We start from the raw sequence: 22,955 nt of genomic DNA on the forward strand, positions 1-22,955 counted from the left end.
GCCACGAGCTTCCACAAGTGTTCCTGAGGCCCTAACTGGAAGACAACGGGGCTGCTCCCAGAAGTAGCTGAGGACACAAGTTTGTCTAGCAAAACTGTTATTCCTCATTATGATGTCTGAGAGGCAGAAATCTACCTGGGGTCCCACGGCCCAAACTGAGCTTCCAAGTCTGGCAGTAATGGGGGGAAAAAATCTCCTAATAACTCAATACACCACCAACAAAAGAAGGGGGGCAGGGTTGGCATAGTGGGTAGAAGCACATGGGAGAAGAAAGGGGCAAAGGCAGCCTGGCAGAGGGAGGTGTCACGGAAGAGGAAGGTGCTCTAAAGGCAGGACTGGCACAGTGGGGAGGGGATGGTGGGGGATTGAGGGGGGGCAAGGCTAGCACAGCAGTGGGGGGCCGGGAGGAAGTGAGGGGCAGGATGGCACAGCCATGGGAGGGGCTCAGGGGAAGTAGGGCACAGCAGGGGAGGGAAAGTGGGGAGCAGGGTTGGCATAGTGGGAGGGGGCTATGGGAGAGCAAGGGAAAGCGAGGGGCAGGGCTGGCACAGTGAGAGAGAGGCTGCGAGGGAATGAGAAGTGAGGAGGGAGCCCAAGAACAAGGAAGGTGGGGGCAGGGCTGGCACTGAAGGGATGTGTAGAAGTGGGGGGATGCTGCGGTTGGGCTGGCCCAGTGGGGGGAGGGCGGGGGTGTAGGGCTGGCATGAGAGGGGTGGGAGTAAGGAAGGGCCCTGGGGGCACAGAAGGTGCTGGTGGCAGGGCTGGCACAGCAAGGGAGAGCAAGGGGCAGAGGGTTGGCACTGTGGGCAAAGAGGCAGTGGTGGGGGCGCGGCGGGGCTGGCCTGTGAAGCGCGGGCAGGGAGCAGGGAGGACGCTGGGGCAGGTTGTGCACAGCAGGGAGGGGGCCGTGGGCTCCACACCCAGCACTGCGTGGGGCGAGGCCAGCATGGCTGCAGGGAGATGGTGCTGCGGGGCAAGGGATCGCACACACCGCGGGCAGAGGGGGAGGCACGTTGCAGCTGCTGAGATCTCAGACTCCCCGCTTCCCCGGCTCAGGGGCGCAGCTCCCCGTTTTGCCCTTCGCGTCTCTCCCTCTTGGTAGCTCACAGCTCACGTGAAGGTGCGGTATCAGCCAATCAGCGCTTTAGATGCCCACGTAGTGTTCCCCCTTCTAGTTCGAGCCAGCCAGTAGGCTCAGGAGCACAGGCGGGGGCGTTCAGAGCAATTGGCAGCAGCCCCGCCCCGCCAGTCTCTGCTCGTCGTGACGTCGATTCGCGTCAATGACGTACAGTGTCAGTGTACTGTGAATAAAATAGTTCCTGTAATTCTTCCGCTGAGCGTTGTCTCTGCCGTGTGCGTGACCAAGCGAATCCCTTGTCCGCCCGTCATGAGTTTTTAGGTAGTCAGAGGAAGTGAGCAGAGCACAGAGACCTTTGCATCGCCTGGTGTTAATAAGCGCGCGGGTATCTGCGGAAGGGTACTGCGATGCCGGATCTTTTTTTGTGGAGGCGCGAGAGTAAGAGCGGTATATAAGTGGAGAGTTGCAGCGCCCGCGTCTCATTGTCCGTCTGTTTAGAGCGCGGTGTGGTTGTGTGTTTGGGCGGAGGGTCCATCTGACCAGACTCGGAGCAGCCGCCCCGCCGCCGCCATGGCTTGGTAAAGGCGGCAGGGGCCAGCAACGGCCAGTGCACCGGGCGCAGCAACAGCAGCGGCGTCCTCGGCCCATCCCTGGCATCTGCAACCATGGCGTGAGTATGGGGTGGGGCAGCGCCAGGTGTCCCGCCGGCAGGAAACTGGCCGAACTACAGAGGGGACTAAGAGTCGGGGTTGGCGTTCCCCCATGTTGGCCAATGGTTTCTCCCTGTGGGTTCTGAAACTAGCACAGAATTTAGGGAAGGGATTTGGTTTGGCCCAAAGCCGGGGGTGGGGGTAGAGACAGTCCACTCGAGATATTCCATTGTGCGTTTCCTTCTCTGCCTTGTAGCGTGGTCGGGAAATACCATATGGAGGGTCGGGGTGGGGGGTGAATTCCTACCTCCTTAACCCAGGAAGAAACCACTCGGAGCATAGCGTGGGGGGGGGGGGTCTTGGGTTAAGTGTCTGTACCCGGGCGGACCCATCGCTGCAGGGCGCCGCTCGCATTCGGAGCCCGCGCACTGCCCCTCGTCGCGTGTCTGGGGACGTGGTTGCCGAGCTCTGTTCGGGGCAATGGGTCGGGCTGCAGCTGCTCGCTCGGCCTCCCTCGCCACCTTGTAAGCCCAGTGGGGTTTCCAAGCGAAATCCCTCGCGAGCCTTAAATAGTTTCTTTCTAGCTTTGCAACTCAGCCTTTTCTTTGCCGCCCCTCTGGCGGCGAGCCCAACCCGTGTGAGGGCTGCTGCGGATTGTGCGAAGCCTAGTAAATGCCAGGTGCTGTCCGAGCAGCCCCAGTGGAAACGTGGCAGGATACACAAAATGGCCGCCTATTTGTGGGGTGGGGAGAGAGCGAGACCACAGGCAGGAACACAAAATGGCTGCAGCTGCTGGCACAGGCACAAGTCCGGCTGCATGAGTCACAGCAGAATGGTGGGTGGGGCCATCGCAGCAGAAATGACCATATTTGGTCATGAGGAAGCTTGAGTGGCTCTTTTGCAAATTAACACCAACTGTGGTAATTACCACAGGGTGCTGTTGTGAGACTACCCTTTTGAGACCAGTAGGAAGGAGTCAAAATGCAGAGATGGGAGGTCATGTAAAAAGGGGATCCCCAGTTTTGTTCTGCAACATTTTTTATAACATACATGTTCTAGTGAAAGTAACTGCTCTCCATCAGTAGAAAACATTCAGTGTTTAAGTCAAATCAAACTAATGTGGTGCCTTCTGCTATGTAACAAATAATCTTCTCTCTCTGCTTTAGGTTCTTCAAAGCACCTCACAGCAGCACTGCTGTAATTGACAAAGACACCACCTACTTATCCTCACTCTTTGACAAAAAAGCATTAAAACTCGACCAAGATGAGCATCTTGAACAAGGAGATGCTGTTGGGGGATTTACTGTCCCCCTTCAACCAGACGAGTTTGGTGGCTGAGGAGAGTCTGGGACTTCTAGATGACTACCTGGAGGTGGCCAAGCCCCTCAGTTCGCATGGGTTCTCCAGTGACAAGGCTAAGGCAGTCTCCTCCAATTGGCTGGCTGTGGATAGTTTGGGCAAAACCACAGATAACAGCCAGGGTAAGGTGTTCAGTCAGGAAGTATTTGCTTTTTGCCATTGTAGTAAACTAGTGAGCTGTTTAAATGAATAAAACGGCAGTATCTGTTTAGAATCAGAGTAGCTTCTTCAGTGTTCCATGTGGTTCCAAAGCCTATATTTTGGAAGGGGCCCATTTGGGAATGTTGCTTTCTCTTAGAAATTTCTCCCTAAACACTTCCATTTCCCACTGGCTCCTCAAGTGCTACACAGAATTGAACATCATAAGCAACTATCTGGTTAAGTTTGTCCTTTGGAATAGTTCTGCCACCCATCCCAGACTAAATGACCACCGTTGGGTCAGAAAACAGCCAGATGCTCTTGGAGTCAGGTCGATACAGCATCTGGGTTGTGCTACATCCCTCACTGCAGTGGAGTGAGTGCATGTGAAGGAGAGGAGCAGCACTGTGCTGTGTCTGATTTTGCAGCTACAGCTGTCAACCCATAGGCAGATGAAGTAGAGCTGAGGCAGTGGGTGGGGTTGGGTTGGGATTAGGTCAGAAAACAACTTGTCCATCTTGGTTTGGGTGTACTTAGGTCCAGTATAGGTCATGCTTAGATTGGGCCTGGGCAGTCCTGTGCTGTGCAGAACATGTGAAAGTGATGGGAAAGAATCTGAGTACCAGATGTCAGATTGGCATGTGAAAGGAAATGGGGGGAGGGAAAAAATACACAAAATATTTTGTATCCAGACTTTCTCAGGAGGCTTTTGAGTTGTCTAAATGTTGTACTTTTATGGTAATTAAGTTTACCTGTGTTGCAGAGGATGCCTTCTCAGGCATGGATTGGATGGTGGAAAAGATGGATCTGAAGGAATTTGACTTTGATGCCCTGTTAGGAATGGAAGACTTGGAAACCACCGTCTCTCCAGATGAGCTCATGGCCACGTTGGAAGACACGTGTGATCTATTAGACCCTCCTGCCCAAGAAAATCACAACAAAGAACCTCCACTGATAACTGACCCAATCATCCATCACCCTGAATCTCCAATTGGAGTAGATCAGGTGGCCTCGCTCACTTCCCTCCTGTCTTTTCCCCTCTCTCCAGGGTCACTGACTTCAACTCCAGACCATTCATTTAGTTTAGATCTAGGCAGTGAAGTTGATGTATTGGAAGGAGACAGAAAGCCAGAAGCCACCACGTTTATGGTGGTGGTCTTCCCCAAGTTTGAGAAAGAGGAGGAAGCCCATTCAGATAATGATAGTGGAATATGCATGAGCCCAGAGTCTTATCTGGGGACCCCTCAAAACAGTCCAACCACCTCTCTGGGATCTTTAAATGACAGCCAGTTTTCCACAGACCCCATTTGTAGTTCTGTGCAACCCACACCATATGATCATCCTGCAGAGAAGGTAGTGACAGCAAAGGTTAAGGGAGAAAAACGAGTTGACAAGAAACTGAAGAAGATGGAGCAGAATAAGACAGCTGCCACACGTTATCGGCAGAAGAAGAGGGCGGAACAGGAGGCCCTGTCTGGGGAGTGCCGAGAGTTAGAGCAGAAAAATGAGGCACTGAAGGAAAAGGCAGATTCCCTGAGCAAGGAAATCCAATATTTGAAAGATTTGATTGAAGAGGTCCGCAAGGCCAAGGGAAAAAGAGCTAAAGTCCCTGAGTAGGGTAGTCAGTAGAAGTTGTATGCATGTACATAAGAGCTTGGTGCTAAAAGCTGTGTATTACTGCCTAATAAATTATTTTATAGTAAGCTAGATTTTTGTGTGTATTTGTGGGGGGTGTTTGAAATTTATGGCCAAGAATTTGGTATTCGGTTGGTCTTAGCCAGTTGAGTGGAGATAACTTGTGTATTCAGAATTCTAGTAGAATGCAGATAGTGCAAACTATATGGGGGAGAACCAGCCAATCTCCAGTTGGGAAGGTGCAGCATACTATAGCTTCCTAAATACACTATACTGCTTGGCCATCTTTTCAGGCTTTGACCCTTAAACTACTGTATTCCCTTTGTGACCTGTACTAGCCCAACTCACTGTGATTGTCATAGGGGAAACCCATTGTAGCACTCCCATTTCCATGAGCTAGGACAGAATTGCAAGGTTGAAAGGTATTTTGAACAGCTTTATTTGGTGCAGGGTCTTTAACGAACAATTAATTTACTGTTTAAAACAGTTGATTGTATTCATTTTAAATGGGTGTGATAGTGTTCTAGTCTTTTAGAGTAAGATGTTACTGCTTATAGCTTTAGACAGCTGTCTTGAGCAGTTACGGGTAAATTTAGGAATGGAGCTAATTTATATGTACCAGGCTGTCATTGTGGCAGCTTTGTTTCAGTGTTCATCCTAAAACTAGTATTAAAAAGGCAGTTTTGGGAAATGGCACAACTGTTACTGACATTTTGAGGAGTCTGGACAACAGCGTTCCCTCTTGATTTCTTCATCCCATTGGGGGGAAAACTATGTACACCATCAATAGAAACAGGGATCCTGTGGGTGCTCAGTTTGTAGGGAACTGGTGGGTGGCATTCAAAACAGCCTTTACCTACTTTTATGTATTAGTGTACAGCTGTGGGTAGACATTACATATTAGAGTGGTGGTATTTAAACTGGGATGCAAGAGGAATGTGGAGGTGAATCTTGTCCCACTTTATAGAAATGGAAAAATGTGCTGGTTTGAGGTCGGATGTAAAGTAAAACTTTACATATTAGTAACTGAGGGAGCAGTGCTAGTCTAGAGATTATCAAACAAAAAGTCAAGTAGCACTTTAGCAAAATAATTTATTAGGTGAGCTTTTGTGGGACAGACCCACTTCAGACCATAGCCATACTAGAACAGATGACATTTAAGGTACAGAGAACCAAAAAGAGTAATCAAAGACAAATCAGGAAAAAAAATCAAGGTGAGCAAATGGGGGGGGGTCAATTATATTAACACATGGTTTGCAATGAGATGGGAATTTGAGTCACTATAGGAGCTCATTTACATAGTTGGCTTAATGTGCTGAATTTGAATATAAAATACAGCTCAGCTGTTTCCCTTTGAATAATGGGATGAAATTTTTTTTCAGTAACATGCAAACTGAAGTCATTAACAGAATGGCCTGCTCCATTAAAATGTTAATGAACTGGTTTGTGGATCTGGAGTGTTTTGATGTCTGTTTTGTGCCCATTAACCCTTTGTCTAAGGGAGTTAGTCTGTCCAATGTACAAGGAGTGGAAGTCATCTGTAACTGAGCAATTATGTACTTTTAGGTTTTAAGTGCACATCATGAAACTTCATTGAAATGTTTCATGTGCATTAAATGAAATGGGCATAGCAATAACTTTGCTTTACTCTGTAACTTTATTTTTTAGAAGCTTACATTTAACACAGGACTGTGCTGTATATATTTTTTTTTGGCTTCTTGCAGCTGCCTGATCTGTGTGTTTCTGGTTCCAGATGAGAAGAATGGTTGACTGGTCAATGTGTAATTCTGAGATTCTACTGTATGACTTTACTTAGTAGCACCAGGATCTTTACCCATCTTTATACTGTGGTGGTAGATACAGATTGATCTATTTCAGAGAGTAACAGAAATGGGATAGTGCTTCTGCTGTGTACTTCAAGAGGCAGTTGTGAATACTTGTCTATTACAGCAGAGGTCATAAAAGTGGAGCTTAACCCCCAAAGGAGGGGAGTGTGGGATATTTTGAGTCTGAGCCAGCATGGAGGGGGCAGGACCCTCACCCAGCCTCACTCTGGCTCTACTCTAGCCATGACTTTGGCTCTCTGCCCTAGGCTCAGCTGTGGCTCCACTCTAGTCACCAAGTATATACCCCAGCCTCAGCCATTTTACCTTTCTGGTCCCAACCTGGATGGAGAAGTCACTCTACTTGTGATAATGAAGTCCTATAGCATTTTATAGACGTCACATTTTGGAGTGAAAGCTTTCGTGTGCAAAGACCTGCTTCAAAGGTGAAGTGGGTCTTTCCCCACGAAAACTTACGCTCCAAAATATGTTGGCCTAAAAGGTGACACAGGACTGTTCTTTTTTACAGATACTTGTCTGCTTGCAATGTGCATCTACAGGTATGAGAAAGCATAAGTGTAGTACGGAAACAACGTCTACAGGATTTTTGTCATGGGCATTTACTACCTAAAACAGCTAATTTTGGCTTAATGACCTGCTTAAATGGTGAATTAGCTTTTGCACTTGAATGGGGCCTTTCAAACCACTTTTAAATTTACTTCAGCGACTGGTGGTTTACCCTTCAAGAATGGTGGAAGTAATGTGTGCTGGCTAAGGCCCAGCAGGGTAATTGCCTGCCAAAAATGTTCATTATGAAAAATACCATACAGTATTTGTAGAATGCTAGGACTGGAAGGGACCTTGAGAGGTCACTGAGTCCAGCCCCCTGCCCTCATGGCAGGACCAAGTACTCTCTAGGCCATCTCTGATAGACATTTATCTAATCTGTTCTTAAATATCTCCAGAGATGGAAATTCCAAAACCTCCTTAGGCAATTTATTCCAGTGTGTGACTACCCTGACAGTTAGGAACTTTTTCCTAATGTCCAGCCTAAACCTCCCTCACTGCAGTTTAAGCCCATTGCTTCCTACTCTATCCTTAGAGGCCAAGAAGAACAAGTTTTCTCCCTCCTCCTTATGATACCCTTTTAGATACTTGAAAATTGCTATCATGTCCATCCCCTCCCCTGCCCCCCTTAATCTTTTTCCCAAACTAAACAAGCTCAGTTCTTTCAGCCTTTCTTCATAGGTCATGTTTTCTAAACCTTTGATCATTCTTGTTGCTCTTTTCTTGGACCCTTTCCAATTTCTCCACATCTTTCTCAAAATACTGCACCCAGAACTGGACACTACTCCAACTGAGGCCTAACCAGCATGGAGTAGAACAGAAGAATGATTTCTCATGTCATGTTCACACCTGTATTGTTGGAACAGAACTACTGCTGCATTTAACCCAGACATAGCTGAAATTACTGGTCCTTAAGCAGGATAAAGTATTATATAATCATGTATTAGACATTGCAATATGAGAGTTTACGCCTTGAAAAGCTTAAAAATCTAACAGTAAACTTTGGGAAAATAGGATGGCACAACTTGATATTGGGTATATTTTAGGCATATCTGCTCATGCCATTTTAAAATGCAATATATCATTTTTCAAGAAGGCTTATGTTGGAGGCTTGCTTCAAATTAGAATAGGTAGACTCGTAAATTTGCTTGAGAGGCGTGGGAGGGTACTCATATTTACACATTTAAGTGAACAATTTATAAAACTTACATGATTTTCTAGAGACTGACAATATTAGGTGATGAGCTGTCATAGGACAGACCTACTGCTTCAGCTCATAGCCTTACCAGAACAGACTCGGTATATAAAGCACAGAGGTCCAAAAGTTATCAAGGTTGACAAATCAGAAAAATTATCAAGGTTAGCAAATTGGAACCTCAATCTGACTCTCTTGACGCGCGCCCCCCCCCCCCCAATCACCTTCTGCCCCTCTGCTCTTCTGATTTGCCAACCTTGATAATTTTTCTGATGTGAAGAAGTGGGTCTGTCCCATGAAAGCTCATCACTTACTATGTTATTTTGTTAGTCTTTAAAGTGCTACTTGACTGCTTTTTTAAAAATAGAATACAGACTAACAGGGCTATCTCATTTTTTTAGAATGGATGAAAAGAAAAATGAGTTCTTACATTAGTCTAAAATCCATAAGCAATGATGCAAACAAGTGAATCACTTCAAGCATTAATAGAGTAAAACCCCTATTTACATGATTTTGAGTTGCATGTTACTTGGATTAACATGAGTTGCAATTGTGAGTGGTGGGAATTCAGGAACCAGGAGGCTCCCATTTCCCCTGCCCTTGTGGGAACTAGGAAACTGATCAGAACTTCTGTGCTGGTCAGTTCCCCGGCTCCCAGGAGCCTTGGGGAGCCAGGAACCAGGAGATAGCTTGGCTCCTGGCTCCTCTCTCCTCCTGGAGCCCCTCTGCTTGTGGGAGCCAGTAAAATGACCAGCACAGCAGCAGCGCTGGTCAGTTTCCTGGCTCCCAGCCCTCCTGTTGGCTCCTCCAAGGAGGGGAGCCAGGCTGCTGCCTGTTTTGCAGCTCCCTGCCTGTCCTAGGAGCCAGGAAACTGACCAGCACTGCTGTGCTGCTCAGTTTCCTGGCTCCCCCCACTTGTGCAAAATTCAACTTAAACCTTGGTGCCTAGGAATGCAACCTAGTGTTAAGTTGTGCAGCAATGGACAGGATATTGCACCGATCTGTACAAAGCTCTTCTAGCTGTTTTGCTAAGAAGGAATCCAACTCCTGCTTCAAGCTTTGTTTTGTTTCCCGACCAAATGACTTCGCAACCGCATCTCTCTCCTGATCCCATCCCATGCACCTCTGCCAGTCCAAGTATATCACATTGGTATCTCTCCATTTCCTTCCGAAGCAGCTCTAATTTTCCACTTGCCCACAGTGTTCAGACGTTCCATGTTCCAGTGGATAGCGTATGTGTTAGGTGTAATTTTCTTTCGGTAGCCAACTTATTGACCCAACCGTGATCACTTGATTGGTATCACGGACCTTGTTTATCCGGGCGACATCTGAGCCGGCATCGTTTAACATTTAGTTGTACTGGCATCAGATTTCATTTGTGTTCTTGTTTGATGGTCAGCGCATCGACACACAGCTGACCAACCCTCCTCCTTCATCCTGGCTTGGGACTGGCATGGAGCTCTCAGTGGCTTCATGGTGGCGTTATCCCACGCTGTATAGGAAGGCATGTCACCATTGGGCATGTACCAGATGTAGCACTAGTATAAAAGGGAGCAGCCCAGCTCAGGCTGGGTGGCCTGCTGGGGACAAAGGACCCTACTTTCAGGCTTCAGCCTGAGAGCAGCTAGAATCTCTGACTGGAAGCTGGAGCTGGGGAGACTCAGACTGGCACCCAAGTGCCCGTGGACATGTGGGAGTGGCCCAAATCAATGGGAAAAACATGTTGAAAAATCTGGAGACTCCAATTTTGCCTCAACTACACATCCAAAAGCCATGTCAGGAAGTGGCCCGGGAGGGCAGAAGGTCTAGCGAGAGTCTGGGGGAAGTCAGTGTGTTTTGGTTTGGGCTCTGAGCAGGAACCTTTTGGAACAGGGTGGACCTGGGTTCCTTATTTCAACTGCCATCCTTCCACCAGGTAGCAGCCCATCAGTGCTGGTCAGCAAGCCTCACTACCCTGCTTGTCAGGACAACCCCACTGATTGTGTCTCGGTTTGTGCTGCCCTTTGAATCAGGAGAAACCCCTTTGACTCCACCCACTAGACTTCACTGCCCTGAAAATTGGGGTAATTTGACTCCAGGTACTAGGCCTCACTGCACTGTTAATTGGGGTAACCCTATCAATTTTTGTCCCAAGGTCTTACTACCTCATGGTAAAAGACAGTTTGAGGGACGGTGAACTCACCCTCCATTGAACTGAGTCACCAACCCAATCACAGGGTGAGACGTCCACTTAACATGAAGGAAAGATGCTGGATTCAGGGCAGATGTGTTGAAAATGTAATAAGTGAGGATTCATGGTGAATCTCCTTGTGGTTACTGTCCTACAGGTGGTCCAGTACCCGTCTGCTTTATCTTTCCAGGTGCCTTTGACCTCCAGGAGTTATTTATAAAGCTTTAAAATGCCACCAAGGTATTTACTTTGGGGATTTTTTTTTTCATTGTGCCTAGGGATTATCTAGTATCATAATTACTGAAGTCCGTTCTTCAGTTAGCTGCCCAGTGCCTTTCAGGAGACTAATACTTGTTCTCAGATTGTACAAACCTTTCTGCTTCACAGCCCTGCAGTTCCTCATCCTGTGTAACAATAGTCACGGAAAACAGACTGGAAATGCTGCCTGCATTTTCCTGTAGTCTTCCCTATTTGGTATTCCTGAATAACAAGGATGACCTTTGCATGTGTGTCTATTTTTGCTAAAAGTCCTATCTTTCTCTCATCTGAACCATACATCTAAGTATCAGTCCTTTCCTAACCCAGGAAGGCAAATGCCAGCACACTTTGGATCTCTTTAGTGCCTTCCAGGAGTCTTCATGTGAATTGGATCCCATGTTTCCATTTCTTCTGGGGTTTGGGGAAAGACCTCCTCATATTCAGATACACCAAAACACCTCCTTTTTTCCAGTTTTGCTTGTTTCAAATGTATTCATTATGTATATGGATAGGGGCTGTGTCTACACTTGCATTCCTCCTTCGAAGGAGGCATGCAAATGAGGTACAGTTTTACATATATGGCACCTCATTTGCATAATTCTTTTAAAGAGCTTCTTTTGAAAGAAGAAAAGCAGTGGAGATATGTCTCTTTCAAAAGTAAACCCCCTCTTCGAAAGAACCCTTCTTCCCTTTTTTATGGGTTTACTTTCGAAAGAGCTACATCTACACTGCTTTTTTTCTTTCAAAATAAAAGTATGCAAATGAAATGTCAGCTATATAAATCTACCTCATTTGCATTTTCAATTTCCCTCATTTGCATGCCCCTTTCGAAAGAGGAATGCAAGCGTAGACACAGCCAGGGACTTTGTGCACAAAGGAGTACTCTGCTGTGTGAGCAGAGAAGCACAACATAAGAACTTTACTGTACAATAAAGTTGCATGTGACCCTTGTGGCACCTCTCTCTCTCTTTTGCAATTCCTGCCAGCCTGAATCTACCCCTCTCCCCTCACTGCAGCACCCCTCAGACTGCCACCCACACCTGACTTGGAACACACATACCACCTCAGGAGCCAAAGGGATGCTTATTGGTGAACCATGTACATGACCCAACCCCCACCACAACTGTCCAAATAAAAATGCACTGCCCAAATCTCCCTTCTCCATGCTAACCACCCACCATCTTACAACTGAACTCTTGCTGACAATCCCCCCGCCCCCCTCCCCCCCAGCCCGGTGGCATGACCCAAAAACCTTACAATACACATAGAAGCTTGACCTTGGACAACACGATACATTCACAAAATAGTCCTAAGGATGCTAGCCCCATCTTAGGCCAGGTCATTACTATACTTTTGTATAATAACTTCATTTAAATCAGTGCACACCCTTCTGACAACAAAAATTATTATGCCACCTCAGGAGGTGGGACCGAAGACTGAGGCTACATATGCCTCGCTGCCCAGGAGATGGGAGTTGGGGACAAGGCCTGAAACCTAAGTCCTACCAAGCAGGGCTGAAACCCTAAGATTTTTACTTCACTCCAGGGCCACAAGAAGTTTCACTGAAACAGAAAATAATTGTCACCAAAGATACCTCAAGGTCTGGGTTAATTTGCCTAAAAAAAGAATGTTAAAAATCATGTCCTGAATCTTTCTTGTTGTGGATATGCATACAGATAGTTTTGCTGACAAGTATTTTGAAATAAACTCCCAAAATAACTGAGACTGGGATCATTATGTTCTGACACGCAAAACACACAGAATTTTAAAATACTGTGTGCAGAATTTCTAACCGTTTGGCACAGTATTCCCAAAGGAGTACTTTGTGACCACCTGCTCCGGGCTCTTGCATAACACAGCTATAGATCTCCCCCCAAAACAATTCCTAGAGCAGAGCTTTTAGAAGACTAGCCAATCTTGATTTCCAAATGCTCAGTAATGGAGAACCCACCTACAACCCTTGGTCAAGTGTTCCAGTTTTAGTAACTCTCACCGGACAGCTTCCAGCGCCACACAACTCTCTTCATACAACTCAAACCAGGTGCAATGCAGCCCTGCATATCCACTTTTGTTCACTTGACTATGTCAACTGTTCGCATACATAGCTAGGGACAACGCCATCAGGCTGTGGCCTTCTGCCAAGCTGTTCTGACCATGGGTGCCCTCTTTCCCACCATCTTATTTCTGCTACTGTTGCATGCCAATTACTTCCTCTTAAATGTTTTCTTTTTTTTTTTTAAATCCAGGTGCTTTTATGTGTTTTCAGTGACTAAATAGAAAAGCAAGGCCCCACTCCCCATCAAACAAGGCACCCTCCTCCTCTGCTAGCCTGAAAAACCAGCTGTGTTCTTGCACTGCATGTGCAAGCCCACATTCCCAGCTGCAGCACTGCAGAGTGAAAGAAAAGGGTGACAAGATCCAGCTAGCCTCTCTTTGGCAAGAAGCCCAGAAATAGCAGCAAGGACAGGCTGCCCTTTGGGAGCTGAGCATTCCCTTTTAGTGCACGGAGCTGGGTTAACCAGCAGGATATTCTGGTCAGACTATTTCAGGCAAAAGCCGTAGCCTGGTAGCTCAAATCCTTTCCCCCTCTCTCATCCCAGTGCAACCTTCTGGCTCCTCTCCAGAAAGCAGTCAAGGTGTCTCTTGAAAAAATATCTTTTTGCCTCTCTCATGTTTCCTGGAGCCTTATTCCACACCTAGTCACTTGTGTGATTTGGGTCTGCCTAAATTCCTCATTTACCCTTATTTTTTCCCTTTTGAGCCTCTCCCTCCTTTCCCCCTAAGCATGATGTAGCAACTCGCCTACCCACTATCAATCTCTCCTTTAACTCTGAAAGCCTTTATTGGGGTCTACGTTTTCTATTGAGCATAAACCCCATCCCTTTTATTTTTCCACTATCACTTAATCCTCCATTCCTGATAGCATCTACATAGTACATGTAGCATGGAGAACAAGCTGCTGGACTTGATGACCTGAGGTTTCTTCCAGCTCTAGGATTCTATGAACAGTGCAACTACTTTCCTTACTTGTGCTACCTGAACACCAGTGGACACTGTTTGGGTTCTGACAGCCTTAGAAACCTCCTCCTGCCTTCTGTGCCATCCTTTCAGTAACGAGCAACTTAGAGACCCTCCCTAATTTTAATTTCCTGCGGGGTAGGGTCCCTGGAACTAGTATATGCATCTTTTCGATCAACAAAGCTTACATTCCTAACTGAATAATAACAGAGAGAAAGCGGCGCTAGTCGATACTCTATCGAAACAAAAAGGCAGTCCAGTAGCTCTTTAAAGACTAACAAAATAATTTAGAGAGTTTGTGGCATAGATTCTCAGTGTAGTCGGTGTAGTACGTTGTTATTTTGTTAGTCTTTAAAGTGCTCCTGGACCACCTTTTTATTCGTAACTCAGTGATGCTTCAAGGCCCAGTCGCTCAGTTTGGCCTTTTGTGACCATGCAAGTAAAATGCCATTTTAAGATGACTAATTAACATATGTGGCAGGTTGCTTTTTAAATGCCCCCATGCCATACTTGTAGGAACCCATAAAGCAGCTAAGCGTTACGGAGGTCTTCCGCAGGAATTTTTTAATCACACGATCACTCCCAAAGCAGTGGGCCACCATTTCGCCTTCTCTTGCATGTTCACACCCCACATCACGACACTTTAGTTAGAAGGGGAAACGATAGGGGAGTCTGCTAGTTATCGCCAGAGCCAGTGCAGTACAGGCCTCAGCAATGTCAGTGTCCTCCATGTGCTGCCAGCTACACCAGAGTGATGCTGATCAGAAGGAAATGGAAATAGTGTGAACTGGAGAGGGCAGGAGTCATTTCGTCCTGTTTAAGCGTTGATCTGTGAGACTAGGGACAGGTTTGCACTACACCTAAAAGTCAATCTTAGATATGCAATTCCAGCTACAATGATTGCATAGCTGCAATCAACAGCCCTAAGCTCAATTTACGAGGCCGTCCTCACAGAGAGAGGTCAATGGAAGAAACTGCTTGTGAGAATGAGGAGTACCAGGGTCAACCGTCAAGCCCTGCTGGTTCAATTTAGCACATCGCCACTAGGCAGGCTAAATTGAACCCCAGAAGATTGACCCTGACTGGATTGATTTTCTGGTAAGTATAGACATACCCAATGAATTAACCAATTAGGGTGAAGGTAGTGCAGCTCAGACTAAGGGTTCATCTAACCCACTGCAAGTAGCCAATACCAAATGCGTCAGAGAAAGATACAAATACCCCATGAAACAATTATGTAGTAACTTTCCCAAGAGGGAAGCAGTTTCCTTCTCCAGTCAGAGGTTGGCTTATGACTTGATGCAGGCGTTTATATCCCTTCTCTTTATTCTAACTGAAGCTATCCACATATATATCTTTATTTCAGTACCGTTAACCTCGCAGGCCAAGATATCAGAATTATTTGGCCACCTAAGTGCCATTGGGTTCAGTAAGCAGTAGGTGCCTAAACATCTCTGAGGATGTGAGCCCTGCTGCGCTATGCAGCAGTTAATTTGGAATTTCACAGGCAGGCACACATTATGCAAAAGTAATTTCTTTCCAGCTTAAAACCATTGCTTTTTACTTTGATTGATCCTTGTCTTCTATTATGAGATAGGGAAGAAACACCTTATTTAACTTTTTTCTGCTATTAATTACTCTGACTGCTGTCATAGGTTCTAACTCCCCCAGACTTTTAACATGACAGAGTGCCTAAGGGTATGTCTATACTCATGGGGCAGGGGGGAAGAAGAGGGGTGTGTCAGCATGCCACAATCAATCTCCTGGGGATCAATTTTGCCACTTGTGTGAAGACACAGCAAAATCGCTTTCCCTGGGCTCGGCCGTCAACCCTGGTACTCCATGCTGATGTGTAGAGCAAGGGAAGTCACTGCAAGCCCAAAGATCTACACCAGGAAAGAAAGTCGGTCCTGATATGTTGATTCTAGCCACACAAATGGCATAGCTAGAATTGCATATCTGGGATCAACTTTGTTCCCTACTGTAGACCAGGCCTCAGTCACTTATGAAAAATGGGACTTCGGTGCTTTTGGGAGTACTGGCTGAACCTCAATGGTCTGGCATCCCTGGAACCTGACTTTTCCCAAGCCAGTGAATTTGCTGGATCAGAGGAGGTCAAGGGCAGCCCTTCTGCTATCGGTCCTTGGCCTGGCTTTGCTCCCAGCTGCCAACTCCTGGTACACTGCTACCTGGCTGACAGCCCTCAGCTCCCCTGCTCCGCCAATACTCCTGATCCCAGGCCACTGATTTAACTCATGAGTGCTTCAGCCCTGGAGCACTCCTTGGGGCACTGACAATGCCAGGCCAGGGAAGTCCATATTACAGAAGTCAGCTTTTATTACTGCTAATCTTTTCTGTTTGTCCACATCTGCAGTTCTTTTCATCACTTCTCTCTTCCCTGTCTCGCTACTGTATCATTAGCACTAAGGAGACAATTACCAGCAGCTTACGAGAGGGTCTTGTTTTACGAAAGGACATATACCTTCCTTTTGACCTCCTCCTTACGCTTCCTAACGTTGGCTGCTGTTCACTGAAGAGGAGTTTGCTCGAACTGCTTGGAATCTCACTGCGTAGTGTACGCAGGATTGTGCCTCTCAGCACTGACTCTACCAGTTTGCTTTGCATTCCTGCTGGTGGTGTGCAAGCCACACCCTGGTTTTATGGACATGATTCAAAATAGGTTAACCTAATACTAAACACCCAAAGACTGCTCTGCCTTGTAATTTCTCTGCCACTGCTAAACTCAGACACATTATGTACATTTATATTAAAGCTGCTACCTATGAGTAGAAGGGGAGTTATACAGGAGATGGGAAACCTCCAGGTATAGGTATTTTTATTTTCTGTTGAAGGATACCCAGCCTGTGTTACAGAGCCAGAAGTCCAGCACTGAGCTCCTCCAACCCAGAATTCACTCCACACCAGTAGGAAAGAGGCAAGAGAGGGAGACTGATGGCTAGAACAGAAGGGGGTCGCCCGCTGACAGGATCAGCTGCTGCAGGCTGAAGAGCTTTAGTTCTATGTAAGGAGCTTTTCTCTTCTGCTTCTGTCACTAGAAACCAAATGGAAATAGGAACTATTTAAAAGCAGAAGCACTCAGGCCCTTCCTCGCACACTAAAATCTTCCTATTCGTTGAGGGGCACAGCTTTGCCTGTAGTTGGTCATCAGTGCCCCACAACTGTCATCACCAGCATTTGCATATTCATATAACAAAGTCTCCTGTGGGTCCACATTCCTCTCTCCAAAGTGGTGTTCCTTCAGCTGATACGCAGAGCAGGGGCCCCTGGGGACAGGGCCCTGCTCTGTCCAACCCTCGTGTGGTTGGGCTCTGCTCTTCCACTTGATTGACAGAAGCAAGTCTGGAGAGGCCTTCACATTTGTAGGACTGAGATCAGCTAATATATGCTGTTTCTGCCTAGATTACATGGAATGTGTAGATACATGTTTCAACTGTTCTTAGCATGTCTCATGCTACAGGGACAAGCTGCACCTCTGTGCTGCTTCTAGTCTGAGAGCATGCGCCCAGTTGACTTCAGCTCTCCTGCTGAACAATTCCATGGCTCTCACCCACGGCCTGATCTAGAAGTGGACCATCTGTGCTCACCCAGCAGGTCCAATGGGGTTCTTTCCACCTGGACACTGTGACCAGCAGCCTCCACAGTGACCAAACAACTGTCTTAAAAAACATGGGTTTACAGTAGGAGGAAATAATTTAGAAAGGGTTTTAAGAAACCTCTAAAAATCTCCATACATCTCTTTCCACCTCTGATGGCAGCTTAAGAAAACCTAGCTTCTTCAGCCAATGAGTCGGGTACGTGTGAGTGTCTGACATCACTTTCTCTTTTGTGAGCAAGCCCTCTTAAACTGCCAGACTTCCCGCTGTTCTTCATTCTCAAACCTGGGCCTCTCTAAACAAAAATAGCTTTGTAATTTGGTGCAAAGTTCTCCAAGATAACCATTTAGTCACGGTCCCCTAACAAACCACACGTGTTTGCTTGCTGAAGGGTAGAGGTCTGCCCAGGCTTAATTTTTAAGCCCCCTTGTTCCCTGTAAGCTAAGCACATGGCAGCCACCCAGGAGAGAGTCAGGTGCCACACAGCTGACAAACACAGAGCCCACAATGGGCAGCAGGTCTTTCCAACGGTGGTGCACATCTGCACATGCCTTGGTGCACAAAAAATGTATCTCCCCCAAGCATGGAAAAATATCAGAGGGACTTCAGGGCCCAACCTTTCCTTCTAAACCTGAGCCAATACCACTGCTTCCAGCCCACAGTAGTCAGGTCCCACCACGTGGCTCAGTCCTAGGGAAGTGTGGCTTATTTCAAGCCATTCTTTCACCTTCTGTTTGATTTGCCTTCCAGCCCCTAGTAACCCCATCTTTATACAGGGAACACTTTAATCACCGTGTCAACACACATATTTGTAAGTTACAGAGCAGCTCCACTACCCTCACATGACGTACACAAAGTTTATTTCAAACAAGATGACAAAATAAAAATGGCTCTCTCTAAACTTCCTGCGGCTAACTTCTTGTAACAAATTCAAAGTATGGTTAAAAACCAGGAAGGCCACTTCTCACTGTATATATTCCACTTTTGCACCAAGAACACCTGCAAATTAGGAAACTAGACAAAACACGGACAAAATAAAGGCATTAGGCTCTGCACTGTTTTCTGCTTTGACAGGAGAGGTGAATGAGCAATTGAGAAATTCCCTCTGACTTCCTCTTATGGAAGGTCCAATCAACATGCACAATAAGGAACATTAATGCTCAGAATTAACTGCCTTTTGTCATTACTGTTCTCTGTTTCAATATTCGGCATCTCAGTCCTGGCATTTCTGGGAAACCCTTCTTTACTGTCTAGTTACTGCATATTATGAGCAAGTGAGTGACAGAATACACCAGTGAAGAAAGAGGAGCAATAGGAGTCAAAACAAACTGCAATGAAAATGAAAAGAGAGCACAGGGTTGCTCTTCTGAACAGACATTAGACATTTCAGCTCAGCCAGATTATTTTCCAAGGAAGCAATGATTCACACAATTGGTATTTGGGCAGGTGTGTGGTTTTTGTTTTTTTTTTATTTTTTGCACTCATTCTTTTTACCTTTTTGTTTTCAACTGGCAAATGAGGGTCTTGCTTTCTGAGGATACAGCAGATGCTAATAAATTAGTCACCAGTCCTCCAGAAATACACTGTATACGCTTAGCCAAATGGACAAATGTCTCTGAAATGACAACCTCCCCACCTGCTGGCCAAACTACATGTTGCAACACCTAAAGAATTTACCATTGATTTTTTCAGTATAAGAACAGCACCTCTTTACCCAGCATCACAATCACCAGCCAAAAGAGCTCTATGTTGCCCTTTACCAGCTGGGGTTTGCAAAGCAGGGAGGGATGTGAAATCTCAGGGGAACGGACAGCCATGCCTAGCAGGCTTGGGACAGAGGAGCTCACACTAGGGTCAGCTGTACAGTGTAGCAACATAAACCCTCATGTACTTAGTACCCTGATTTAATGGGCCTGAGTGTAAACTACCAGCTTTACGAGGAACAACTTGACTGAAATGGAGATGTGTGGGAGGGGAGGCTGGGAGGAGTCCAGTACACGAGGGTTACTGCACTTCCACTTTCAACAGTCTGAAGGAGGAGAGTAATAATATATATTTACACAGAGCCTTTCACACAGCCCTAAGCCTGCCTAAAAATAATCGTTCCTGAATTGCCTGAATGGCCTGTTTAACCTCTGCCAAGCACACCCTACTGGAATAATCATTCCAACACACAGGTAAGCAAGTGTGCTCTCTGCTGGAGTGACTACCGATCAAGCACCACACAACACGGCATTACATGAGGAGGAAAAAAGGCCATTTCCTCATGGAGATCATGATCTAAACCATCACTTGACTAGTACTCACATCTCCTCCTTCCTAGAACAACCTTCTCCCTTCTGATCATTTATTTCAGCTGCTCCACAATTCAGTGCTAAGTCATCTCCTGCTTTTTCCTTGAGACCTGCCACACAAAGCTGTCTGAGATGGATCAGAGGGTACTGTCTCAGAGGAGCAGAGTCTGGATCTGGCTTGGATAAAGAATCTGCTCTACTTCCAGACAACATGAGTCGGGGATGGCTGGAGGTGGGCAGTAGAGGAAACGTGATGCACTCTATGTACACGATCTCCCTAGCTGCTTTTGAGTCTACAGCATCACAGCCCATGACAGCAACTAACAAATTCCATACAGCTATGTAAAGTCTGGCAGCAGAGCAGACCCATGCTCTGAACGCTCTGTTCTGGAAAGCCTCAAGCTGCAAGAGTTCTCATCACACTGTTCCAGCTTGTCCAAAGTATTCTCTCTCAAACTTCCGGAAGTCTTCCTCCGTGAAGACGGTGTTTTCAGATTTCTTCTTTGGCTTTTCTGGGGGACGGTCTCTAGATTTCCTACCCCTATTCTGGGCGAGAACCTTCAAATAATAAGAAAGAGAGCTCATTACAGCCATTACTAAGCTAGTCTCAGGCAGTATAAAATGCTGTGCCAGATTCCTCATCCCAACCTGCAGCAACCCCCTGCTGTTCTAGTCCTGGAAATGCAGAGAATTGAGACAGGTGTTTACAAGGGTTCAGCTTGTTTCTGGGGAAACAGCAAACTCCACCTGGGTTTTTGGGACTCATGTCAAAGACAGTCTCAACTCTTTCACTGCTGAGGGCCAACTGCTAGCACTTCCAGCCCATCAAAAATTTGGATAAGAATGTGTTACTCTCAGCATCCCTGATTAGTTTAGTTCTCTGGCTTTTGGTTTTGTTGAAACCCACAGACATGGGTCCATCTGTTTGAAGACAAACTACAAAAACAATTCGCAGGTATGTGGAAAGAACTATGCAAGGCGCTGTGAACTGCTTCTCAGTTACCGGCACCTGCATGCAGCACAACGGGTTTCCCTGCTAACAGCCTTTTTAGCTTCAGACAACTCAGTGAGAAGGGGCAGCACAGGAGAGAGGAAGTTAGTTCTGAGCTCTCAATCTGTCCCAATTTCTCAGCCAGCCTATTATGCAGCTTTGGTAAAGCCTTAGGCTCTCCCTCTGGAATGTGATACCACCTCCCTCCCTTAGAGAAGTGGTGTAACTACTATATCTGACACCACGTATGCTAAGCTATTACATACATGCCATCAGCTCAACACACTTTTATATATTTTTAAACCTTTCACCAGAACAACTAAACAGAAAAAAAATCCGTTCTTCACCAGCTTTCTTTTTAACCTGGCAGGCTGTAATCAGTTTCAGCTTCTCCAGTTGCACAGGTCTTTAAAAAAATCACCAGGAGAAAGAAACATTTTTAAGTGATAGGAAAACCAAGAACAAAACAAAACCTACAAGGGGCACCAGATGTAGCACCTAGAATTAAAACACAGAATTCTCTAAAAATCACCGAGTTCTATAAGTATCAGAGAGGTAGCCGTGTTAGTCTGTAGCTTCAAGAACAACAAGAAGTCTTGTGGCACCTTACAGACTAACAGATATTTTGGAGCATAAGCTTTCGTGGGCAAAGGAAGCGGGTCTTTGCCCACAAAAGCTTATGCTCCAAAATATCTGTTAGTCGGTAAGGTGCCACATGACTTCTTGTTGTTCTCCAAGTTCTATAAGAATACCTAGCATTTGGTCCTACAACAGCCAGTTACACTTCACTTATGAAACAGATAACCCACATTTTTCTGAAACATTTGTTACATTTTGGGAAAGAGGAAAATCCTCTTGCTGGATCTTCCCAACAACTGGCTGGCTCTGGTTGTGTGATCATTATGTAACATTCTGAGACCTGGGGGTAGTGGTGCAGAGACACATTAAAAAAAATTCTAAGGTCAACATTAGCTACAATCTAAATATTTCTAGCACTGAACTCTTTCTCAGCATTCAACAGTTTCCAAGGTGAAGAACCTGTAGGAGCCTCTTCCCCTTTAACTGTGTTCTAGGCAACAAAAACAGGACTCTCTTGCCTGCTGCAGGACGGCTTTGTCTGCCTTGAACTGGCTCTTTGTCATGTACTGCAAGTTCGTCTTCAAGTGATCCACAGCCTGTCGCTTCTTATACTCCTCTGGGACAGGGCAGAAAACAACAAAACATCTCTGTGAGTGTGTATTGCGTAACAACCAACTAGAGAGAACAGGGAACCAGGTGGGCGGCGGGGGGGGCTGCACTCAGGTCAGGATATGACACTATTGCTGGGCACTATGACACTAGTGTTTGGGGGCACAAGAACTTTGTTTTAAGAATCACGGGGACAAGATGTCCAGCTGAGCAGCACAAGATGATGATGATGATGATGACGATGACATGACTGTGATTAAGGGGGCCGGAGGAGACATGGCGCAGGGGGTGCAAAGAGGCTCCTGTGGAGCCCTTGCCCTGGGCAGGCAGGGTAACCTGAATGCAACAGGCTACTCCCCTGACAACACTGGCAGCCCCGAAAAGGCTGGCCAGGCCTCCTCCGCAAGATGACGTGGAATAATTACCGCCCCCCCGGGGGCGGGTGTTCCGGGACCCGCAGGCTCGCCTCCGCTGCGTCCCAGGGTTCTGTGCCCCGCCGCTCTCACCGGCAGGCCGCACGGGGAGTGGTAGAGGGGTGTCCTCACCTATCGCCGACTTGGTGACTCTGCCCTTGACCGTGGTCTTGTCCCTGCCGGCGCCCCGCGCCGCCTTCCTCCTCTTGAAGCGTTTGCGCGGCTGCGGACTGCTGAGCCCGGGCTGGTGCCCTGCGGGGAGGGACAGAGAGAAATTAACATGACCGCGCAGGTGAGGGCGCTGAGCCCCGCTCGTCCCCACTTACCGGTCGCCGCCTCCAACAGCTCCAGCCCCTTCCTCAGCAGCGAAACCGACATACTCCCCTCTGCACTCACGTGGAGCCGGCTTCCGCCTGCCACACTTCCGGTCTGCCACTACGTCACGTCCGTCTGCCGCCACACTTCCGTCTGGTACTCCCAACGGGGCTTCCCACCTGTGCAGTCCCGCACATGCGCAGGGGGCGCTCTGGGCTTTGGGTGCTGTGGGGTGCTGTGCTGTAAGCT

General features: G+C 46.9%; 2 protein-coding genes across 2 annotated transcripts; one reads left to right on the forward strand and one right to left on the reverse strand.

The window, feature by feature from the left end:
* The first annotated feature begins 1,552 nt into the window (after positions 1-1,552).
* On the forward strand, positions 1,553-4,928 carry ATF4 (activating transcription factor 4). Its single transcript, XM_075009485.1, has 3 exons — positions 1,553-1,748; positions 2,895-3,209; positions 3,989-4,928. The coding sequence occupies exons 2-3, from the start codon at positions 2,993-2,995 to the stop codon at positions 4,840-4,842; spliced, it is 1,071 nt and encodes a 356-aa protein (XP_074865586.1). The 5' UTR covers positions 1,553-1,748; positions 2,895-2,992; the 3' UTR covers positions 4,843-4,928.
* Positions 4,929-18,348: 13,420 nt separating this feature from the next.
* On the reverse strand, positions 18,349-22,798 carry RPS19BP1 (ribosomal protein S19 binding protein 1). Its single transcript, XM_075009497.1, has 4 exons — positions 22,718-22,798; positions 22,524-22,643; positions 21,888-21,985; positions 18,349-20,357 (listed from the first exon to the last, which is right to left on the reverse strand). Exons 1-4 carry the CDS (start codon positions 22,767-22,769, stop codon positions 20,217-20,219), a joined length of 411 nt encoding a protein of 136 aa, XP_074865598.1. The 5' UTR covers positions 22,770-22,798; the 3' UTR covers positions 18,349-20,216.
* Positions 22,799-22,955: the final 157 nt, after the last annotated feature.

The sequence above is a fragment of the Carettochelys insculpta genome, chromosome 1 (assembly GCF_033958435.1).
Source record: "Carettochelys insculpta isolate YL-2023 chromosome 1, ASM3395843v1, whole genome shotgun sequence".
In the NCBI taxonomy this organism is placed as follows: Eukaryota; Metazoa; Chordata; order Testudines; family Carettochelyidae; genus Carettochelys; species Carettochelys insculpta.